This window comes from Mytilus californianus, unplaced genomic scaffold (genome assembly GCF_021869535.1).
Source record: "Mytilus californianus isolate M0D057914Y unplaced genomic scaffold, xbMytCali1.0.p SCAF_10, whole genome shotgun sequence".
NCBI lineage: Eukaryota > Metazoa > Mollusca > Bivalvia > Mytilida > Mytilidae > Mytilus > Mytilus californianus.
Window position 1 is genome coordinate 76,455,046 of NW_026262582.1, and position 22,574 is coordinate 76,477,619.

At 34.6% G+C, this 22,574-nt stretch overlaps 1 protein-coding gene across 1 annotated transcript; it reads left to right on the forward strand.

The window, feature by feature from the left end:
- The first annotated feature begins 891 nt into the window (after positions 1–891).
- On the forward strand, positions 892–21,637 carry LOC127718570 (heat shock 70 kDa protein 12A-like). The gene is made up of 5 exons (XM_052224632.1): positions 892–1,026; positions 11,897–12,222; positions 13,307–13,525; positions 15,844–15,994; positions 19,466–21,637. Exons 2-5 carry the CDS (start codon positions 11,914–11,916, stop codon positions 20,536–20,538), a joined length of 1,752 nt encoding a protein of 583 aa, XP_052080592.1. The 5' UTR covers positions 892–1,026; positions 11,897–11,913; the 3' UTR covers positions 20,539–21,637.
- Positions 21,638–22,574: the final 937 nt, after the last annotated feature.

A 22,574-nucleotide genomic window follows, 5' to 3' on the forward strand; every position in this document is an offset into this window, starting at 1 on the left:
TATTTACAATAAGTGTACGACGCCGAGAAAAATTGGGATTGGGGATTTCTACAACATTTTCATTCAGCTTCATTCAGTATGGTAAAATCTAATAATGACAACATAAAGTTTCCTTATTTCGCAAACCCCGTGGATTTTATGCTAATGGGACTCTTTGGCTGGAGGGATACATCAGAAAGCAGCCAATAATCGATGGCAACATTTGAGAAATTGTTGAAGGCATTGATAGCTATAGAGAAAACACTCAAAGTTTTAAGGGGTTCTTTAATCAGTATTTTAGGACATATGTAGATACCATAGGTACTTGCACGGGGACAAGACGATGTTTGTCAAGCCCCCCTTTTTCTCCATAATCCGTTAAAATATTTTTTGCTATTATTTTCAATTATTTTTGGGTTTTTCTGTACTAACTATCCACAGTGCTCATTGGTATATTATATAGATCAACTAGAAGCATATAAAGAAAATAATTGGAATTAATAGAAAACAAAAAAAATAACGGATTTTGAAAAAAAAGGGAGAGGGCTTAAAAGCATTGCCCTGTCACCAAGTACCTATGGTTGATACGATCCCTTTATTTATTTAGTCGGTGTAAAGAAGACTTTTCGAAAATGTCTACTTTTACAAAACGTACTACTACTTCATTGGCGATTCCAATTGATGCAACTACGTCCCTTTCAAAAATTCTGGACCTGCTTTGGTTCTCGAGGAGCTATACAAATCGACCATATGTTGTTAAGTTTTGCCTAGAGAAGAATACATCTACCCCACCCCCAAATACCCAATAAACTGGTGCGATATACACTTAAATTTAGATAAATTAAAAACTGGCAAAAGGGAAATAATCATGATGTGATATGCCAGTCTTGAGATTTACAATCACTCGGGTATTATCTTACCTGTTTTGGAAAACACCCAATTCATTCGCACATTTCTTTAAATAGATTTAATGGAAGTGTTGCATAATACGAATGTGACAAGCCAAACAATGTACCAGTGGTATGGTGATATCTCAGAGTAACAAAGGTATGATAATATTTTACTACTAAATACCAGTAATAAACCTAATTTTACCAGTTTTGTTTTACGTTGTACGTAACTTTAAAGTTGTAACTTTCGTTTTACATATGTTCATAAAGGTAGGTACTTATTTTTATACAACTTTGATGATAATATCGCATATTATTCGTCCATTGATGTTTGATATCATCCTGTCCTATTATTTATGCCAAATACCTGAAATTGTAGAGACAGGATCTAACCAAACAAAAAATACGTGACGTATTTAAATAAAAGACAAGGTCGACACATATTAATGGATTCAGAACAGCGATATAAATATCTTGAAACAAAGTTTTTAATAAAATAATCGATGCAGCAGGGTACCGTGGTAATGATTTCCATTGCTCAACAATACGGTAGTTATAATACTTTATTTTGACATCCTTACAATAAATCTATAAATAGAAATGGGGAATTTAGTCAACTTGAGGACATTGAACTTCGTAAATAAAGTGGTCATTATCATTTCGATTTTGTTTCCGAAGCTAGGAATTAAATGGAACATTAGTGCACATTGTCAAATAAGCTTTTTGTCATTTTGATACATGAGTTTATTATCAATTGCTGTAGCTTCTATTTATTTAGTTACATTTACGTTTATATATACATCGCCGGTGCCGATCTATAAATTTAATCGTGAATGAGGAAAATTATTTTAGAAATAATACACATCAAAACACTTTTAAAGGTCAAAGCTGGTCAGGGGCGTAGCTGCCGTTAGGCACTTTAGGCACGTGCCTAAACATAATTTTTTCACAAATATTTTTGTATTAAAAAAGCTAATGACAACGTTATCTGTAGATACACGTGAAGTCGTCAAATTTCTTTGATTATCAAATGTAATTTGTACACTAGTCTATCATCCTTATTGAATGAAGTATTGGGTAGAATTGTATGTACATTATATTCCACCTTGAATAGAAACTAAAACTAGAACTTTGGTTCACATCATTTCACTTCTACCAACAAATACTCGAATGAGCCTCAACATGCTCAAAACCATGACATTTTATTCTTAGATACATGATTTTTTTATTAGTTGTTGTTGGCTTTCAACTAGCTTTTTTTCCACTTGGTCTTCATCCGATCTACAATAAAACCCTTGTCAAAGTGGGGCGTCCGCTTGGCTGTGCGGGATGTATAAATACGCTGTCTTGTCTGGTCAGAAAGGGGACGTTAACTCCGATGCCTAGTGTATAGAGAATGCCACGCTTTTTGCACGGTAAGAACACTTGCAACAACTCTTTGAGGGGTCCGTAGGTGGTCTGCTGAAAGACAAAATTTCTGTCCCTATCCACTAAACCATCATTTACCTATCTCCGCTACGCGTCGCTAGGTAAACTCAATTTGCGACAGTAAAATCTACGTTTTAAGAAGGCCAAGCTTAAAATTCAATACAGTTATCTCCTAATTTTCTAATGTCATTTTCAAATTTTCAAACCTTCATTCTGGACGACCCCTATTACAGGACCTAGTGGCTACCTGTTGTATTTATTGTTAATTTGTTTTTGTCCTGAACATGCATAACTATTTGCCACTGGACGTCAAGTTGGCAATCAATCAATCAACTGGCTTTCAGTAACTTCGAGTACTCTCAGATCTACGTATAATGACCATAATTATTCCTAAGGCTAAAGCAGGTAGGGATTTTACAGTAGAGGATATCAGAAAATATGAATTTCTTGAATTTTGTCACGATAGTATGAACTTCTGCATTGGGAATCAACTGTGTGTGAGTGTATGTGTTTGTGTGGCCGGGGTGAAAGTTTAAGAATCAAAAGATGGATGGTCGATGTCTAGCCCAAAGGATAGTATTATTATATATTTTAGTCTCAGTGTTTACGTGCCTATTCTTTTAATGAAGGATCGTCTATATGTACTATCAATCAACGTATATATCAACTATTGTCAACCAGAAAGGAATAGATATGAAAATACTAAATAGGATGTCTGTACTACTTAATAAAGGGCTACGCTGATCTACGCTGGGCAATGCATATTGTAAATAAACATATATATTTTTTTTAGATTTCCGATCGTACTGCGCTAATTCACCAGATGTTATTGTAAATTTATTTATAATTCTTCGAATTTTCTTCATGTGTATTATCATGATAAAATAACCAGTAAATTTAATACTTTTTGTACACAAAATTTTGCAACTATAATGCTGAAAACCGTTTCCTGTCGTGGGGCCCCGCCCCCCAGAACCCCCTACCAGGGCTCTGCCCTGGACCTGCTGGTGGCCTTTAGCGGCCCCCAGACCCCCTGCCGCAATTTGTGCCTACAGTTGATCGGATACCTAGCTACGCCGCTGCTGGTAGCTGAAGAAACACAGGTCTTATGCCCAGTTGTCAAAGCCGGTAACTGAATCGATTTCCATCGTATTGTCTTGTGGTCAAGGATAATCCTAATGGAGTGATATCCGTTGTATTGCCCAGTTGTCAAAGTTCGTACATGAAGCGAAACCCGTCGTAATGCTCAGTGGTCAATAACTGAACCTATAACCGTCATATTGGCCAGTCGTCAAATACGATAAAGAGCCAACATCCATCGTATCACACAGTGTGCTAAGTAGGTTACTGTAGCGACACCCGTTTGCCCATTGATCAAAGTTGGTAACTGAAGCGATACCCTTCTTATTGTCCAGTGGCCAAAGTAGATTACCGAAGCAACATCCATCGTATTGCCTAGTAATATTAGTAGACATTAGTAGATTTTGGGAATTTTTTCTTCATCATTTTCAAATTGTAAACGTGGTCATCTTTATTATACACTAGATTACGATTGATTGATTGATGGATTGGTGTTTAACGCCACTTTCAACACTATTGTGCTATTTCGTGGCGGTCAGTTTTTATTGGTGGAGGAAGTCGGAGTGCCCGGAGACAACCACCGACCTTCGGTATGAAAACTGACAATCCTAGTCAACAGATTTACCGTCCAGTGAGAGATATTTCTTTATTTATTAGGATACAGTTAAAGAAAGAAACAGGTTTGATTACCCACCCTTCCCCTTTCCTAAAAAAAGAGGGGCGGGACCCAAGTTTACATTTTCATACAAGTGTCCGTATCCTTGATTTGGTTAACTTTCTATATTTAGATTGGAAAGTTTTTCCAGGTCCCGCGCGTCTCTCGAGCGGATTATGACGTCACGAGGCTTGTTCATATAAGCGAAAACTTAGCAAATTTCTTTCTTTTTAGGTGGAGATGTTGGACAGACAACATGTATATCGACGGAATAACACATAGCGTATACTTTTAAGAATTATCTCGTTGTAACTTTTGAACATACATTCGGACAGTTTTGAGCTTAATGTGTAAAATGTGAGATTCACTTATTGTCGAGTATCGAGTTGCGAGTTACAAAAGTCGAGTTGCGAGTTACGAAAGTCGAATTGCGAGTTACGAAAGTCGATTTGCGAGTTACGAAGGTTCAGTTGCGAGTTGCGAAGGTCGAGTTGCGAGTTACAAAAGTCGACTTGCGAGTTACGAAGGTCGAGTTGCGAGTTACGAAAGTCGAGTTGCAAGTTACGAAATTAGATTTGCGTGAAAATGGGGAAACTATTTTAATTTTTTGGTGTACATCTTTAACATTTTTGAATGATGATTGCTTATAGAATTATATACAGTATTGTTGTTTCTTTTTGTTGTTTGGACTTCATCTGAGTCTCGTGTAAAAAAAATGAATGGATTGCTTACATAATCACTACGCAAAGTATGGTTATTTTCTGAAGAAACAGATAGCCTTTTGAAATACAGCGGATGGCTTGATGTAGTTTAATTGTTATTAAACTTCATAGCTAGCACCATCATATTAAACGTAAAGGGAGATAGCAACTAAACTATAGTACATACATGTAAAAGACTCCTTCTGCAGATTTCGTTTGGGGCAGCTGCAGAGGCAATATTTGTTAGGGACCCCAAAATGTATTCTTTGGCAGTGACACTCAAAATTGTGGACGTTTAAGTTATATATGTCTACATTGGCTAGAGGTGAAGGGGGAAGGTTGAGCGCTCATAAAACCTGCTTAACCCCGCCGCATTTTTGCGTCTGTCCTAAGTCAGGAACCTCTAGCCTTTATTGCTCTTGTATATTTTTTAATTTTGGTTCATCTATATGTTTCGGAGCATAGACTGGCGTCCATTTTCTTGATCTAGTGTACATTGTGTTTCGGGGCCTGCTCGGGGATGCCTCTGTGTGTGGGATTTCTCGCTGTGTTGAAGACCCATTGGTGGCCTTGGGTTGTTTTGTATATTTTGGTTGGGTTGTTGTCTCTTTGACACATTCCCCGTTTCCATTTTTTATTCTATACATGTAGCTGTCAAAGATACTTTTGTAAAAGAGACAAAAGATGCAGTTTTGGAATATGTAGCTTCTTTCTAAAATACGGGCTAATCATACAAAAATGTACAATACCCAGCTGATATCTGAAACTACAACATTTGTATCAATTAGGCTGCATGCCGGTAAAAAAGTGAACTTGTGACAGACAGGGCTTCCGTGCTCATACCGTAAAACACACGCCATAACATTCCTTAAAACTGTTCCTTTATTTTTTGTAACTGTTCCTTTATTTTTTGTAGAATAATGTCATTCCAAATTAAAAAAATAATCCATATTATGATCTCCTATGCCAGGAAGTTACCATAATGCCATAGAAAGACATTTATAGCATGCTTATTTTTGCGTTGTAGTATTCAGATATACGTACATTGAACAACTCGATTATTACTATTTGGTATATATATGCGTGACTTTGCAACATATAGACTCTTATAAATAAGTATCACAGAACTCTTTCAAATCCTGCAATCAAAATACCGGGACCCTTCCTCATGCAGTGTATAACTAAGTTCGGGTACACGTATATGCTTTGCTTATTAAATGCGAAAACCTGAAAATTCTGTTTAAAAAAAAAACAGATGACACGACCGTTTATATAAATATAATGAGAAACATAATATTTTTGTAACTCGCAACTCGACCTTCGTGACTCGCAACTCGACTTTCGTAACTCTCAACTCGACCTTCGTAACTCGACTTTCGTAACTCGCAACTCGGTCTTTTCAACTCGCAACTTGCAACTCGACGATAAGAAACCCTCTTGATAACTCCAATAGAAACGAGGGGAGGGCATGTAAAAAAAATGCTGGAAGAAAAAAAAAACATTAGAAAAACAATAAGGTCTTTCCTAACGTAGTGGAAAGACCTTAATAAAATGATAAAAGGGGTAACCGTTTTCGTTTTTCAGATACAAGCTGTTGAAATTAAGAGCATGATACGCCAAAAATACAAAGGATACTATATATTATATAGGGAAAATTATAAAAATCGGCAGATATTTCTACTTACTCAAAATTTTCTAATTCGTTGGTCCACATAATTTTTTTTTAAATCGATATACGATTCAAGAATGAACGACGAATCCATTGGTGCAAAGAAAGTCCTTAGCAACCGCGCTAGTTTTCAAGCTATATCCTGTGGCAGTTTGATTTTTAGAGGAAAAAATAAAAAAAATCGGCTACGTTATTGGTGTCTACTGTAACGTCACCACAACTTCTACTCTACAACGCTATTATACCGTACAGTGTCGTAACAAAATCGTGAGTGTGTATAACCCATTTTCCTAATTATTGCAAATGCTCAAGCGTAATCAATTGATAAGGAAATAAACTGACTAATTTTTAAGGATAATTCTGCTGCCAAAAAAATGCAAAGTGGCAAATAAATAAACTGCAAGTGAAAGACAGTTACTGTATAGACTTTAACTCCATCTTTTCTAAATTAGACAGGGTTCCACATCTTTTTTGAAATGCTTGTATTGTTCTAATTTTTATGAATCAAATATCGAGTTTGAAATTGTCCCGTTTAACACAGCGTTGACAGAATGATTCTATACATATTTAAATAATCGGTTATAATATTCGGATCGCGTAAACACGTCATTTTTTAATCTTATTTCTGCATGTTTGTTTTTTAAAAAAGTAAATATAATTTTCTGTATCTTTTCATCCTCACCATTTGCGGCGCTATTCGAGGTATTGCGCACAAACCCATTTTATTTGTCAGGTTAACACACGTGCACGTGACACAACTCTGCAATTTTATTTTAAAAATTTCCTGTCTCGATCGCTTTCCCTTTTCTCTAACTACACGACAAAGCATGATATAATGTTTGCTGGAGTTTCAGTAGCAAAGGAAATAATTTCTTGTACCATTATTTGTTAAATGTCCACATGCACGACTCCCAAAAAATAAGAAAACTGCATCTGCATATTATCTTGAGAATTTGTATGGCTGTAATAAGGTCAAAAGAAGAACCCGCATATGAATTTCAGCAAAATAAAACAGATCGGAGTTTTTGATATAACTTCCCGTAGCACAGATCATTCCCATTGTTATGCCTTAGCATTGTGTATATCGTAATGCTATAGCATTGTGTATAGTGTAATGCTAAAGGTTTGTGTATATTGAGTGATATGCTATAAATGTACTAGTGTAATGCTATAAATGTACTGATGTAATGCTATAAGAATGTACCAAGGGCGATGTTATGAGAATGTATCCATCCAGTATGATGCTAAAAATTGTACCAAGTGTAATTGTATTAGAATGTACCTAGTGTAATGCAAGGAGACTGTTCATAATGTAATGCTATACGAGTTTACCTTGTGTAGTGCCATACTCGTGAAATGTGCCTGTATATAATGCAAATGAATTGCTTTTTCGTTAATATAATATAAAAATAAGGAGATGTGGTATGATTGCAAATGAGACAACTATCTGCCACAGTTTAATGTAGATCGGGTGTCTTGTTTCTGAGCGTCCGTTCTGGTCATGTTGCAAAAATACTTTTTAGCTTTCAAAATATTTTACCAAGTATCATTCATTATACAACAAAATACCTAAAACTTGAAATTTAAAGATTGAACTATCAAAAAATTAAGTGTCGTAAAGTATATTTAAAATTTTTGGGGATATTTTTAAAGAACATAAGGCCCGTGACCCCCTATTTTTATTTGATATTTCAGAAGTATTAATGAAAAGCAATTCTCTCATCGAATTTTAGCCAATTTTATTGTTTAAAGTTTCCTCAATAAGAAAAACTTAGGTTTCCCCTGTATAAACAATATAAAATAACCCAAATTTTGTTAATTTCAATGTATTATTACTAAAAAACAAGGTCCGTGATCCCCAGTTTTTATTTTGTAATTTGAAATTAAATTGACCCAGAAGTCTTTACAGAAGTTTAAGAAAAATCTATTGTCGAAAATTTAGACACCTCAGCTACCGTAAATGAAGTGGACGTAAGCAATTATTATAGGCAACCATACGGCCTTCAACATGAGAAAAATCCATACCGTATATATAGTCGGCTATAAAGGGCCCCGACATTGTATACATTATTTTCTTCACCCCCTCCCCCTTCTTCCCCTACCTTATACTCTTATACTCTATTCTACCACAATCTTCAATTGAGACTTGAGAAGAAACATTTTACTTCAAAATTGTATTCACTAATTCTGAATGATACACAGAGGCACAACAAAAGAAAACAAATTTCGCTATCCCATCGAAATAGGAATTTGATAAGGAAAAATAAACATGTTCTATTTTTATCATACATGTATAGTTCCAGTTTTAACCATGGTTTTAAATTTAGATTTTACTTTCCCCAAAAAATGCGGACGGAATAGAATACACCTGTTTATTTTCTACACCTTGACAACTGAGATTTGGATGACATAGATTTTACTTATTCTGTGATAAATGTTATAGTGCTCAATTCTTAGTTTCTGTGCAATGTTTTGTGGACGGAATCTGATGGTTTTTTTTTTTTTTGTTGGCTTCAAGTTGTTCTTCGACTTATAAATGTTGCACTAATGGACCGTTCAATATTTATCAGAGGGATGAGCCGGTGCATTCTTAATATTGTTTCATAAAAAAAGTTGATGCCAATCCTTTCAAATTCTGCATAAAAAGTGCTTGTCCATCTCACAAATTGTATAAAAAAGTGCTTGCCCCTCTTAAACTTAAAGACAATCAATAATGATTTAGTGTCTTTTTCTATTCTAATGTTTGCATGCAACTTTATGTCTGGAAATCAAAAAATAGACTTTGGTGTAATACAAAATACAAAATGTTCTTGTTTATTCCATATATTGTTGTTTAAATCCAGTATGAATATACATGTATAGATGTGATTTTATCTGAAGTGCAGCCTGATACAATACATATAAACATCACAATTACATCTCAATACATAAGTAATAGTATACTATATCAGCCAGCCTTTAACAAAGGCTTAAGAAGTGCTAACAATATTCATACAAGTCATAAACATATGAAGAAATCGTAACCATACTATTAAATGTACTAAGTTTATATTTATTCTGAAACCTGAGGTCTTTTTCAATTTGAAACTGTTTAATGTATCTCTTTTTAAGTCTTTGTTGTATTAAATAATTGCATAAGTGTTAGTTTTTAATGTTAAAAGCAGAATTATCATTTAAAAGTAGCAATGTCTGTAATATATCATAACTCGTATAGTCATGTATATTTGGAAAACATTAAAAAGCAGGAGTTGTTTCTCCTTATCAAGAGCAAACATGATTGATTCACATCTACATATATACATTAAAATCTGTGTATTTGTTATTTATAGTGCTAGATTTATTCTCATATATAGATTGTTTCATCTATCAATATCAAATTGAATTCAGAATATAGTATAGACAAGACTAAAACATGTGAAACTCATCAATGATTTTTCTTAAAATGATAGTAAATTATATTGCTAACCAATAAATTATCTCCCCTTTCTAACAGTTTTGTATTGAATTCAGATCCCTTTTTACATTTTTACTCAAGTCCATTCAAAATATGGGTGGTATACATAATCTGCATATCTTTTAATTGCACCACAAAAACTCGTTTAATAAAACCTTTAGGATTTCCTTTAATACAGGTACCATAGGTAAATCCTGCTTAGTTCTTGAAATATAATTGAAATATTTGTACACTGTAAGACTGGTGCTTGAAATATGTTTGGAACAAACTATTGCTGAATAAATAGATCCTATATCTGTCTTTAAGATTAATATAGAATATCATCCATACTATAAAATTATCTATTATTGAAACATGTAAAGGACAGCCTATGCCGGTATTATTTAAAGTAGAACAGATAATTTACATTTTTTTTTAAATACATGTGCTCTTGAAGTTATACTGTCATTTTGAAATTAGTGAATATAAGTCAGTATGCAAATCTATTTCTATAGTTTTTTTTATATTTTTAAGCATTGATCAGAAGCTATATATATAGATTCTACCACTGCATCGAGTGTGATACGATATTTATCCACTCGAGACAGTTAAATTTTCAAACTGAAAACGCGAGGCTCGCCGAGCGTTTTAAATATTTAAAATTTAACTGTCGAGAGTGGATAAATATCGTATTACACGAGATTTGGTGGTGGAATCTGTTTCTCTAATGATTTTCAAACAATACGCAGGCAAACTTATTCCTTCTTTTCGAATGATCTGCAAAAAGATGTGTTCTATCTATGTGACGTCATCGGGCATGGTCGCCTTTTTTCATGCCGTCACAATAGGAAATTCAGAGGAAAGCAAGAAAATTCGACGTCATAATCAGATTTTAACCAATGAAGAACTGAGATCAAACGAACCACACGTTGATTAAATTTTTTTTATACAATGGGTGCAGAAAGGGATAAATTGACGAAAAATTAGAGAAACTGAATATATCAGACAAGTATAATTTTACAATCTTTAATACATGGGAGATGACTCCATTCATATGAAAATTGTTGGTTGATCAAAGTTTTAAAATGTTGTGTTTTCATTCTTCATGATTAAATTAGGTGCCTTTTAATTATTTCTAAAATGTTGTGTTTCATGTTACATGATTTGATACTTTAAAATCATTACTTTTGTTTTTATTGTGTTTTGTGTGCCTGCAAAAGAAATTTCCTACACACCGACAAAATTTATAGCAAATTTTTTTCCTATTAAATAAGTTCTGGCCCATCCACTATACATATTAAAAAAAAGATCTCGCCCATCCAAATATTTACACAAAAATGTGCTTGCCTTGCCCCATTTTGCACCGGCACATCCATCTGATAAATATTGAACGGTCCCTAATGGTCGATTACCCCTTAGTATCTTTTATACTTTTTAGAAATTTCATATGAATATAAATCATGTCCTAAAATTTTCAATTGCATAAAAAACGGACATGCCAACGTCTTTCTAGTTCAACACACAAATTCACATGCATGCAATGTAATTATTCGTTACCTACAATTTTACGCTACACTGTGAATTTCATTCAAAACTATGGTTTTTCAAAAAAATATTGTGGGGTCAATTCTGGTTTGATTTTAATGAATTTGATACGAAAAGAAGCAGAATTGACATTGGTTTATTTGTTTATTTGGTTATAATTTTGTTGTTAGGCGTTTTTACTTTCTGTTGAAATAAACACGAGTCGTATTGTGTACCTGCTCTTGTGTGTCTAAAACAAAAACAGTGGTAATAGAGTCAGACTAACTCACACTAGGATACTCAAATTTCTGATTAGAGTCATTCTGATAATTTCTTTGAAGTTTTGAGATAGCACAGGAATACTTGTTTGGATTCGTGATAGACCGCACGAAGTCATTTCTCTTTCATGTACCTTTCTTGGAGTAGGGGAGATAACTCACGTAACTAACGACGCACGTTTTTTTTTATCCCAAATTCCGCTAGAGGCGTGCAATTACATATACTTCGCCTTAAAGTGTTTGAATATATAATTTTTAGGTTAAATTAAAGACAAAATGGCTGACTCAAGTTATTTAATAGTAGCAGCATTGGATTTTGGTACAACGTATAGTGGATATGCATTTTCAATGAGACATGAATTCAAAGCAGACCCAATGAAAATTCATGCCAATCCAGTATGGAAAGCTGGAAGTCGTCAGTTTGTGTCACTGAAAGCTCCAACATGTCTGCTGTTAGACAAAGACAAAGAGTTCCTGGCCTTTGGATACGACGCAGAAAATCAGTATGCAGAAGTTCTCTTGGATGGTGAAAAAGACGACCATTATTACTTTCATCGGTTTAAAATGAACTTACACAACAATAAGGTAATGTTATTTATGTTTGAACATGTTCCTTATCAATCCCAGTTCTCATTCTATATTTAGTTTTGATATCATGATGTCGTGAGCTTGATTCGTGTCTTTTATGTTGATAGTGATATTTCGGAAGAATACGTTTTATCCAGTAGTCTATGAAATAGAATCCCTTTCTGCGGTAACCTGTCTATCGAGTACAAAATAATGGAAATATTTATAAAATGTATAATTTTGTTGTTGTTTTTGCAACTGGATTTAGATTTCTTTTAAAGAGAATGCTTCCTATTTCTGTTTTTTTGTAAAATTTACGTGTAATTCAAAGTGAGTCTGTTTAAAAAATAAATTATACTTAGTAAATGGTCTAGCATCTAGTGTCCTCCCTCCTCCTCTCTCATGACCGATTTCGACCGGAAAATGGAGGTATGTGGGCAAGTAGGCCAAAATTTTGACTTGCAATTGGGCACGGTAAAAAAAAATAGAGTTGTTGCAAGAGTTCTTTACCTGAAGAGAGCGCGACACACTTTCTACAAAAGTCAGTTTTAAAGCTTCCATTCAGACCGGACATGGATGCACATGTATACATTCCGCACAGCCACACGGACGCCCCACTTGAGCAAGGGGCTTACTGCCGGATTGGAGAATTTCAAAGGATAACAATATTTGTATACACAAGTCACCACTTGGAGCTTGTTTTGGTTAAAGGAATGACCGTCCATGTTCGCATAGTATTTTCAGGAAGATTAGGCATAGGTTGATTGACAATTGAAGATGTATTTTCTAACCAAAAAATCAGACAATTATAAAAATTTGTGAAAGGAATTAAATAAATATATGTAAAATTCTTAGTTTTCCTACAAATGAATAAGAACAATTTTGACAAACTTTTTTTTTATAAAATTCACAAATATTTGCACTAAGGTCGTTAGATATGTTGTTTTTAACATTTGTTTATAATGTTTACAATTCACAAATATTTGCACTAAAGTCGTTAGATATGTGGTTTTTAACATTTGTTTATAATGTTTAAAATTCACAAATATTTGTACTAAGGTCGTTAGATATGTTGTTTTTAACATTTGTTTATAATGTTTAGAATATAACAGCGGACATGGTATTAGAGGATGTAACTGGGAAACCTCTCACAGCTCTTCAAGTCTTCAAGTTGTCAATCAAGTTTTTAGTCGACCATTTGCTAGAAACGTTAGACAAACAAGGTACCGGTGTTCAGCATAACGAGGTACAATGGGTTTTGACAGTACCAGCAATATGGAGAGATACAGCGAAACAGTTCATGAGGTCAAGTGCAGAACAGGTAAATAACCTCGGTTTAACTTATTGATTTCACCCCAAAGCATTGTTCATCAATACACTAATGTAGCGTGGCTGTTCAATGTCTAGCAAGGAATTATTGGTTATTTTTGTAGTCCTGTGATTGTTTTTTTTTGGAAAGACTTCCACAAGCTAGAAACTTGAAAACTGTAATTTGGAAATGATTAAATCATTACCCTCATGCAATGTTCTTTTTGTTTGAGCTGGTTGTGCCCAGTCTTTGTTATTATGCTCCCGCCGTAGAGGAGGGGCATTAAGTTGTACCCGTGTTCGTCTGTACGTCCGTCTGTAAGTCCCGAAATTGGTTTCCGTTCTCTAACTCTAGTTTGCCTTAATCAAATGTTATGAATCTTATACACAATATTTATTACTCCAACGCAGATCCAGTTTGAATTTGGGTGGCGTCACTTTTACATTTCTAGAGTTATGCCCCTATACAATTGGAAAAACTGCTGAATGTTTTCGTTTCCGTTTTCTAACTTAAGTTTCTCTTGACAAAATGTTAAGAATTTTATACCCAATGCTTATTACCATAAAATCAGATCAAGTACGAATTTAGATAGCGTCACTTTTGCCGGTCTTGGGTTATGTCCTTTTATAACGTTATATGCTAGCGGGGCATCATCTGTGTCTCGTGGACACATTCCTCATCTATTTTTTGTAGTGGTTTCGTTTCTTTTTTTTTGACGTTTTAATAATTGTTTTTCTTCTACTTATGATTTTTGAAAGCCCTTTTTGATATCTTCTGCCTCTTGTTTCTATAACTGTGCGATTACGAATACAGATGTGGAAAAAAAGAAATGTATTTACAAATAACTATAAAATAAAATCAGAGGAGCTCTCTACGACCGCATTACAGCAAAAAGCTATATGTAATGGGAAAAATGATATACTGTATTTAATTTAATTTTAATTCATGACGGAAGCAAAAAAAACCCCAAAAAAACAGCTGTCTTATGTCATTGTAGTAAAATTGAGAATGGAAATGGGGAATATGTCAAAAAGACAACAAGCCGACCAAAGAGCAGACAGCAGCCGAAGGCCACCAATGGGTCTTCAACGCAGCGAGAAAATCCCGCACCCGGAGGTGGTCCTCAGCTGGCCCCTAAATAAAATTATGTACTGGTTCAGTGAAACTGGACGTCACACTAAACTCCAAAACATATAAAGGAACTAAAATAAAAAAAAAACCATACAAGACCAACAAAGGCCAGAGGCTCCCGACTTGGACAGTAGTATTCATTATTATTGTCATTTTTATTATATTGCATTATTATTAATCAAAACAGTTTTGTCATCTTCAAATCTCTTTTTAGTCCCCTACCGACGAAGTTGAAGGGGACTTTAGGTTTGCACTCTGTCAGTCAGTCAGCAGTCTGTCTGTCTGTCTGTCTGGTTTGCACTCTGTCAGTCAGTCAGCAGTCTGTCTGTCTGTCTGTCTGTCGGTCGGTCGGTCGGTCGGTCGGTCCGTTCGTCAGTCCGGTAAATTAGTTTTCTACACTTTTTTCTTCGTGCTTGAAGATATTGATTTGAACTTTGGTGTATTGTTTTATTATAAAAAGCACTTTTTTTCGTCATGCTTGAAGATATGGATATGATGATTGGTATATAGTTTTTTTTTAACATGACAAGTTGGAGATAAAATTCGAAATTTGTTCCGGTCTGATGATTTTGTGCAGAGTTATGGTCCGTGGACTTGAAAATTCACTTAATTAATCAGCTTTCCACACTTTTTGTCATGCTTGAAGATATTGACTTGATATTTGTTACATAGAAATGAATTTTTAACCGGTAGGGGACTATGTATTGCCATGCAATACTCTCAGAATGCTTGTTATGTTAATTTATAAAAGGCACCAAGGAAAACTCATATGGAATATGCTGCAAATCTATTTAGTTTTGCAGCATATGGAATATGCTGCAAAACTAAATAGATTTTCATAGTGAAAAAATCAAGATTTTAAGTCAAGTGAATAATGACATATTCCAGTGTTTACTTTATTTGTGATTAAAGGATTTAGGGTTTTCCTTTAAGACGTAGATGAATTAGTTATTTTATAAAATTAATAATTTAATTTGTGATAGAAATATCATAATTAAAGTATTGTTTCTATTGTTTCTGTCACAGTTCCTACGTGTGTCCCTATTCCTTTCGATATGCACTTTTGGTATACTGCTGTCATACTACAGGAAGCATTGTTTGGGGTCTTTGTTAACGTTGGTGTTAGTATCAGTAAGAGAAAACCGTTTTTTATTATTAGATCTTTATATTTCAATAAAATCGAACTACTCTAATTGCAGGCAGGCATTCCTCCTGATAAATTAATATTGGCCTTGGAACCAGAAACAGCATCAATTTTCTGCCAGTACCTACCAGTGGAGAAACTAAAAGCTGAGAAATCATTTATTATGTCGAAACAGGGAACAGAGTACATGGTTGTGGATCTTGGAGGTAATAGATTTAAATGAGAGAGTCGGGTATTGAATTATAGAATAAGTAATGGTAAATTATTTAGTAAGATAAATTATGCACGCATTACAGGATAATTCTCGGTTAATGTTTGCTCAAACTGACACCCATGGCGGATCCGGGTGGTTCAAAGGATTGGAACCCCTCCTTTTTTTTACTATAAATGCTTTTTAATGGGGACATATGCATTTATATATGTCAGGAGCCTGTTGTTCAGTGGTTGTCGTTTGTTAGTGTGGTTCTTTTAAAAGTATTTCTCGTTTCTCGTTTTTGATATAAAATGGACCGTTGGTTTTATTGTTTGAATTGTTTTACCCTTACTAGTCATTTTGGGGCCCTTGATAGCTTGCTGTTCGATGTGAGACAAGGCTCCGTGTTGAAGGCCGTAATTTGATCTCTTATTGTTTACTTTTTACATATTGTGACATGGATTGGCACTCATACCACATCTTCTTATTTATAAATACCTTATATAGTAAAATTTAAAACAGTTAAACAATTAGAAAATTTTCTTAATCTTAGAAATAGACAAATTATTATAAAATTTTGAATCAGTGATTATAACTTAGAAGAAAAAGAGAGGCTAAAGATACCAAAGAGATAATAAAAACTCACAAGTCGAAAACGACCTGACAATGTCACGGCATAAAAGTCAATTACGACCTGACAATGTCACGGCATAAAAGTCAATTACGACCTGACAATGTCACGGCACAAAAGTCAATAACGACCTGACAATGTCACGGCATAAAAGTCAATTACGACCTGACAATGTCACGGCACAAAAGTCAATAACGACCTGACAATGTCACGGCACAAAAGTCAATAACGACCTGACAATGTCACGGCATAAAAGTTAATTACGACCTGATAATGTCACGGCACAAAAGTCAATAACGACCTGACAATGTCACGGCACAAGGGTCAATAACAAACTGATAATGTCACGGCATAAAAGTCAATAACGACCTGACAATGTCATAACACAAAAGTCAATAACGACCTGACAATGTCATAACACAAAAGTCAATAACGACCTGACAATGTCACGACACAAAAGTCAATAGTGACCTGACAATGTCACGGCACAAAAGTCAATAACGACCTGACAATGTCACGACACAAAAGTCAATAACGACCTGACAATGTCACGGCACAAAAGTCAATAACGACCTGACAATGTCACGGCACAAAAGTCAATAACGACCTGACAATGTCACAACACAAAAATCAATAACGACCTGTCAATGTCACGGCAAAACAGTCAATAACGACCTGACAATGTCACGGCACAAAAGTCAATAACGACCTGTCAATGTCACGGCACAACAGTCAATAACGATCTGACAAAGTCACGGCACAAAAGTCAATAACGACCTGACAATGTCACGACCTGACAATATCATGGCACAAAATGCAATAACGACCTGACAATGTCACGGCACAAAAGTCAATAACGACCTGACTATGTAACGGCACAAAAGTCAATAACGACCTGACAATGTCACGGCACAAAGGTCAATAAAGGCCTGACAATGTCACGGCACAAAAGTCAATAACGACCTGACAATGTCACGACACAAAAGTCAATAACGACCTCACAATGTCACGGCACAAAAGTCAATAACGACCTGACAATGTCATTGCACAAAAGTCAATAACGACCTGACAATGTCACGGTCCAAAGTCAATAACGACCTGACAATGTCACGACACAAAAGTCAATAACGACCTGACAATGTCACGGCACAAAAGTCAGTAACGACCTGACAGTGTCACGGCACAAAAGTCAATAACGACCTGGCAATGGCGTGGCATAAAAGTCAATAACGACCTGACAATGTCATTGCACAAAAGTCAATAACGACCTGACAATGTCACGGTCCAAAGTCAATAACGACCTGACAATGTCACGACACAAAAGTCAATAACGACCTGACAATGTCACGGCACAAAAGTCAATAACGACCTGACAATGTCACGACACAAGTGTCAATAACGACCTGACAATGTCACGGCACAAAAATCAGTAACGACCTGACAATGTCACGGCACAAAAGTCAATAACGACCTGACAATGGCACGGCATAAAAGTCAATAACGACCTGACAATGTCATGGCACAAAAGTCAATAACGACCTGACAATGTCACGGCACAAAAGTCAATAACGACCTGACAATGTCACGGCACAAAAATCAATAACGACCTGTCAATGTCACGGTACAAAAGTCAATAACGACCTGATAATGGCATGGCACAAAAGTCAACAACGACCTGACAATGTCATGGCACAAAAGTCAATAACGACCTGACAATGTCACGGCATAAAAGTCAATAACGACCAAAAGACAAACAGTAACTGTTATACAAAACACTGCATACAAACTAAAGACAAGACAAACAACTGTATGCAAAAAACAACATAGAAACTAAACACAAGACACACAACAGTATGCAAAAAACAACATAGAAACTAAACACAAGACACACAACAGTATGCAAAAAACAACATAGAAACTAAACACAAGACAAACAACTGTATGCAAAAAACAACATAGAAACTAAACACAAGACACACAACAGTATGCAAAAAACAACATAGAAACTAAACACAAGACAAAGAACTGTATGCAAAAAACAACATAGAAACTAAACACAAGACACACAACAGTATGCAAAAAACAACATAGAAACTAAACACAAGACAAACAACTGTATGCAAAAAACAACATAGAAACTAAACACAAGACACACAACAGTATGCAAAAAACAACATAGAAACTAAACACAAGACAAAGAACTGTATGCAAAAAACAACATAGAAACTAAACACAAGACAAACAACTGTATGCAAAAAACAACATAGAAAACTAAAGACTAAGCAACACGAACCCAACAAAAACCGGGGGTGATCTCAGGTGCTCCGGAAGATTAAGAAGATCCTGCTCCACATGTGGCACCCATAGTGCTGCTAATTTAAGTACAAACTCGGTGATAAATCTAATTCGGTTGGTTACATTCGATGAAAAGAGGAAAGGATTGTGGTTACGACAATTGGAACATAGCCGTCGACATCTGTGAACCAGATATTCCATAACGATCAACCAACTCGTGATGGCGTCCGTAAAATAAGAATAGAAAGTTGTCGTTTCAACAATATTCAAAGGAAAAAAAACTAAGTAATACCTTTAAAAAAATGACGGTGAATATTTTCTTTATTGCAATTGTAATTCTTTAACAAGATTGAAGAGATACATCCAAATATTTATACAACCAACGATTGTTACAAATTAGATAAATTTTAAATTCTTAACTTGAACTTTTACAACCCGTTTGTTACATTGATATGTATGGACGTAATTAAAAGTTATTATCATATTTGACAATGTTAAATATAGCTTTGGTATCTATTTAATACACATAAATAAATGTTTTTTTCTTTTAATTATAAGGTGGCACGGCAGACATAACGGTCCACCGGAAAGCTGCTAACGGTCAGCTAATAGAAAAACATCGAGCCACAGGAAATGATTGCGGAGGAACATCCGTAGATAAAAGATTCTTTAAAATACTTGAAGACATTGTTGGTGAGTCGACCTTGAAATCTTTAAGAGAAAATGACCCTTTGGCTTATTTGGACATCGAAAGAGAATTTGAGGCTGTGAAGAGAACAGTTGAAACAAAGAAAAAAGGGAAAGTGAATATGACAATCCCTGTCGTTTCGCTCGATAAAGTATGCCGAAAGGATCACAACAAAGATTTCCAAGCCTTGGTCGAATCATCAAAATATGCAAATGAAATCAAGCTTCTTGGTGATAAAATGAGAATGGACGCTGATGCAATGAGGAATATCTTTAAACCATCTATTGACAAAGTTATTTCTTTGTTAAAAGAAGTCCTTAGCAACAGACAAACAAAAGGGATATCGCATTTCCTGATGGTTGGTGGTTTTTCCGAATGTCAACTTATACACGACGCAGTAAAACAAGAATTTCCACAGAAACGTATTATAACTCCGGAAGACGCAGGAATGTGCGTCTTAAAAGGAGCAGTATTATTTGGACACAATCCAAGTTATATAAAATCAAGAATCATGCGATTTAGTTATGGCGTCAAAACAAGTCTTCCATTTGATGAGAGGAAGTTTGATCGGAAGCATTTGGTCGTTATGGACGGGGAAGAGAGGTGCGACAATATATTTTCTGTGATTGTCTTAAAAGACGAAAGTGTCGAAGCGGGTACGAAAATAAAGAGATCGTACTTTACACCGTATAAACATCAAGACAAGATGGACTTCATGATATACATATCAGACGATTTTAATCCAGCCTACGTTGATGACGAAAGTTGTAACTTGCTGTGTAAACCAACAATAACATTTACCGATACTTGTGAAGAAACAAGGTGGGTAGACGTCGAATATGTCTTAGGTAATACGGAAATAGGAATAACTGCTGTCGATAGGAATTCTGGGAAGGAAATCAATGCAACATTTAATCTAATTGAACCTTATCAGCAGACGTAGTTCAAGCGCTCGGTTAATAGAAGAATTTGAAAACATAACCTTTAACATGATTTTATACTTTTATATCATTTTGATTTGGATAAAATAAGACCATGGCAAAAATTAGGCAGTTATTGTAGCGTAAAGTACCTTTTTTATATTTGTATAGCAAATATTGTATTTGTTTGTTTTTGTAACTATAGTTTTATTCTTTCTTTCGATATTGGATTCGTCCAGCCATTAATGTTTGCCATCTGGTATATATATACTACTAGTAATTATGCTGTATTTAGACCCCTCTACCAAGAAACTTGTTTTGCCTGTACACGTATAAAAATTGCAGTTTTTATCCAACGCAATCATAGGTTTGAACGTTGTTTTCAATTTAGACTTGTATATATATACTACTGTTTATATATGTATATGACACAAACTGTTTAGTCTCTTATATATTTACCTGACTTATTATTTCGTATCATTTACTATTCGAAAGCTCAATGTAATGTAACGACTGCAAATGTGTGAGACCTGTGTTGGAAGAAAATCGAACGGAATGAATTATAAATTACTCGAAATGATAATCAATTTCAAACACCCTAATACTATTTTTAATCTTGAGAATGCATTACTATCAGATTATTACATGGCATTTTTCATATCAGATGTAGTATCAGCCCAAGGTTCTTGGGCTGATATTGACCGAGGGCTGATAATACATCTGATATGAAAAATGACATGTTATGATCTTTTTATTATATGCTTCAACAATGGAGAACAATAACAGTTTACAATATTGATCCTTTTAAGTGGTTCTCAAGTAGAATTTAAAAAGGTGAAAAGTATACGGACGTCGGACGCCAAATGTAATACATCCGATATGAAATCTTTATATCATATGCCTCAACAGAGGAGAAATAAAACAGTATAATATATTTTTATATTGACGATATAAAAATCAACAAAACATAATGAACACTGTTTGGAAAAGTCAACATTTGTACAGAAAAGTAACTTTCTAAATTATGCTGGAAACGTTGAAAAATGCATTTATGTATCATTTGTTTTTTTTGCATTTTATATAATATATTTTTCTGTTTCCTAATAATTGTTTTGTATCCTACTTTGTTATGTGTTTCACTGAAAATGTACCATTGAGGTGTATTTTCCGGGATTTGCCGAGTATCACCGGAATGCCATGCGATAACGTTACGGAAAGGCATGTGATAAAAGTCGAAGCATGTGATAAACTTTTCATATCAGCCCGCTAAGCACCAATTCGAAAAATATGGAATTTACGTAAATTTAATGCTATTATCACACGGTAAAAATCATATGTTATTTAGTCTAAGTATATGATAATTGAATTTATTACGTTGAATGGTCGAAAAGAAGCAAGTTTGTGTTGTAAACATATCCATGCGTCATTTTGGTACTATTGTGTTGTTTGGTTGTTGTCTAATTTAAATCATTCATATTCAGTGAAATAATTATACCTCCATATCAAATCATTTATATCCAGTGAGATATACAGTTACTTGTCTTCCTAAAAGGAACTATGCTCAATTTAAAGGTATAGTACGGTTAAGCATTATTGGTATTGCAATTGTAAATGTAAAATTGAACTGTCCAAGCTAAAATTATACATGAAAGTTACCTCTTAAATCATGGTATCTGAGGCCTCATTATTGGTTCCAAAATGGTTTTATTTATTTTCGGTTAAAATAAATGTATTTAATCTTATAACTTAACATTTTTATTCCGCCGATAGTGACATATGGTTTATCTCTAGTACTCACGTTCGTCTCAAAATTGATTTTTTTAACCTATATAACTTAATTTTTTCATGTTGGTGCCTTTTATAGCTTGCTATGCGGTATGGGCTTTACTCATTGATGAAGTCGGTGACTTATAGTTGCTACGTCATTTGGTCTCTGGTGGATAGTTGTCTCATTGGAAATCATACCACATCTTATTAACCACAGTAAGTGTGAACTCCCCGACTTCCACTGATCTTTGATACTTACAGACGGTTGAACTCCCCGACCACTGATCTTGAT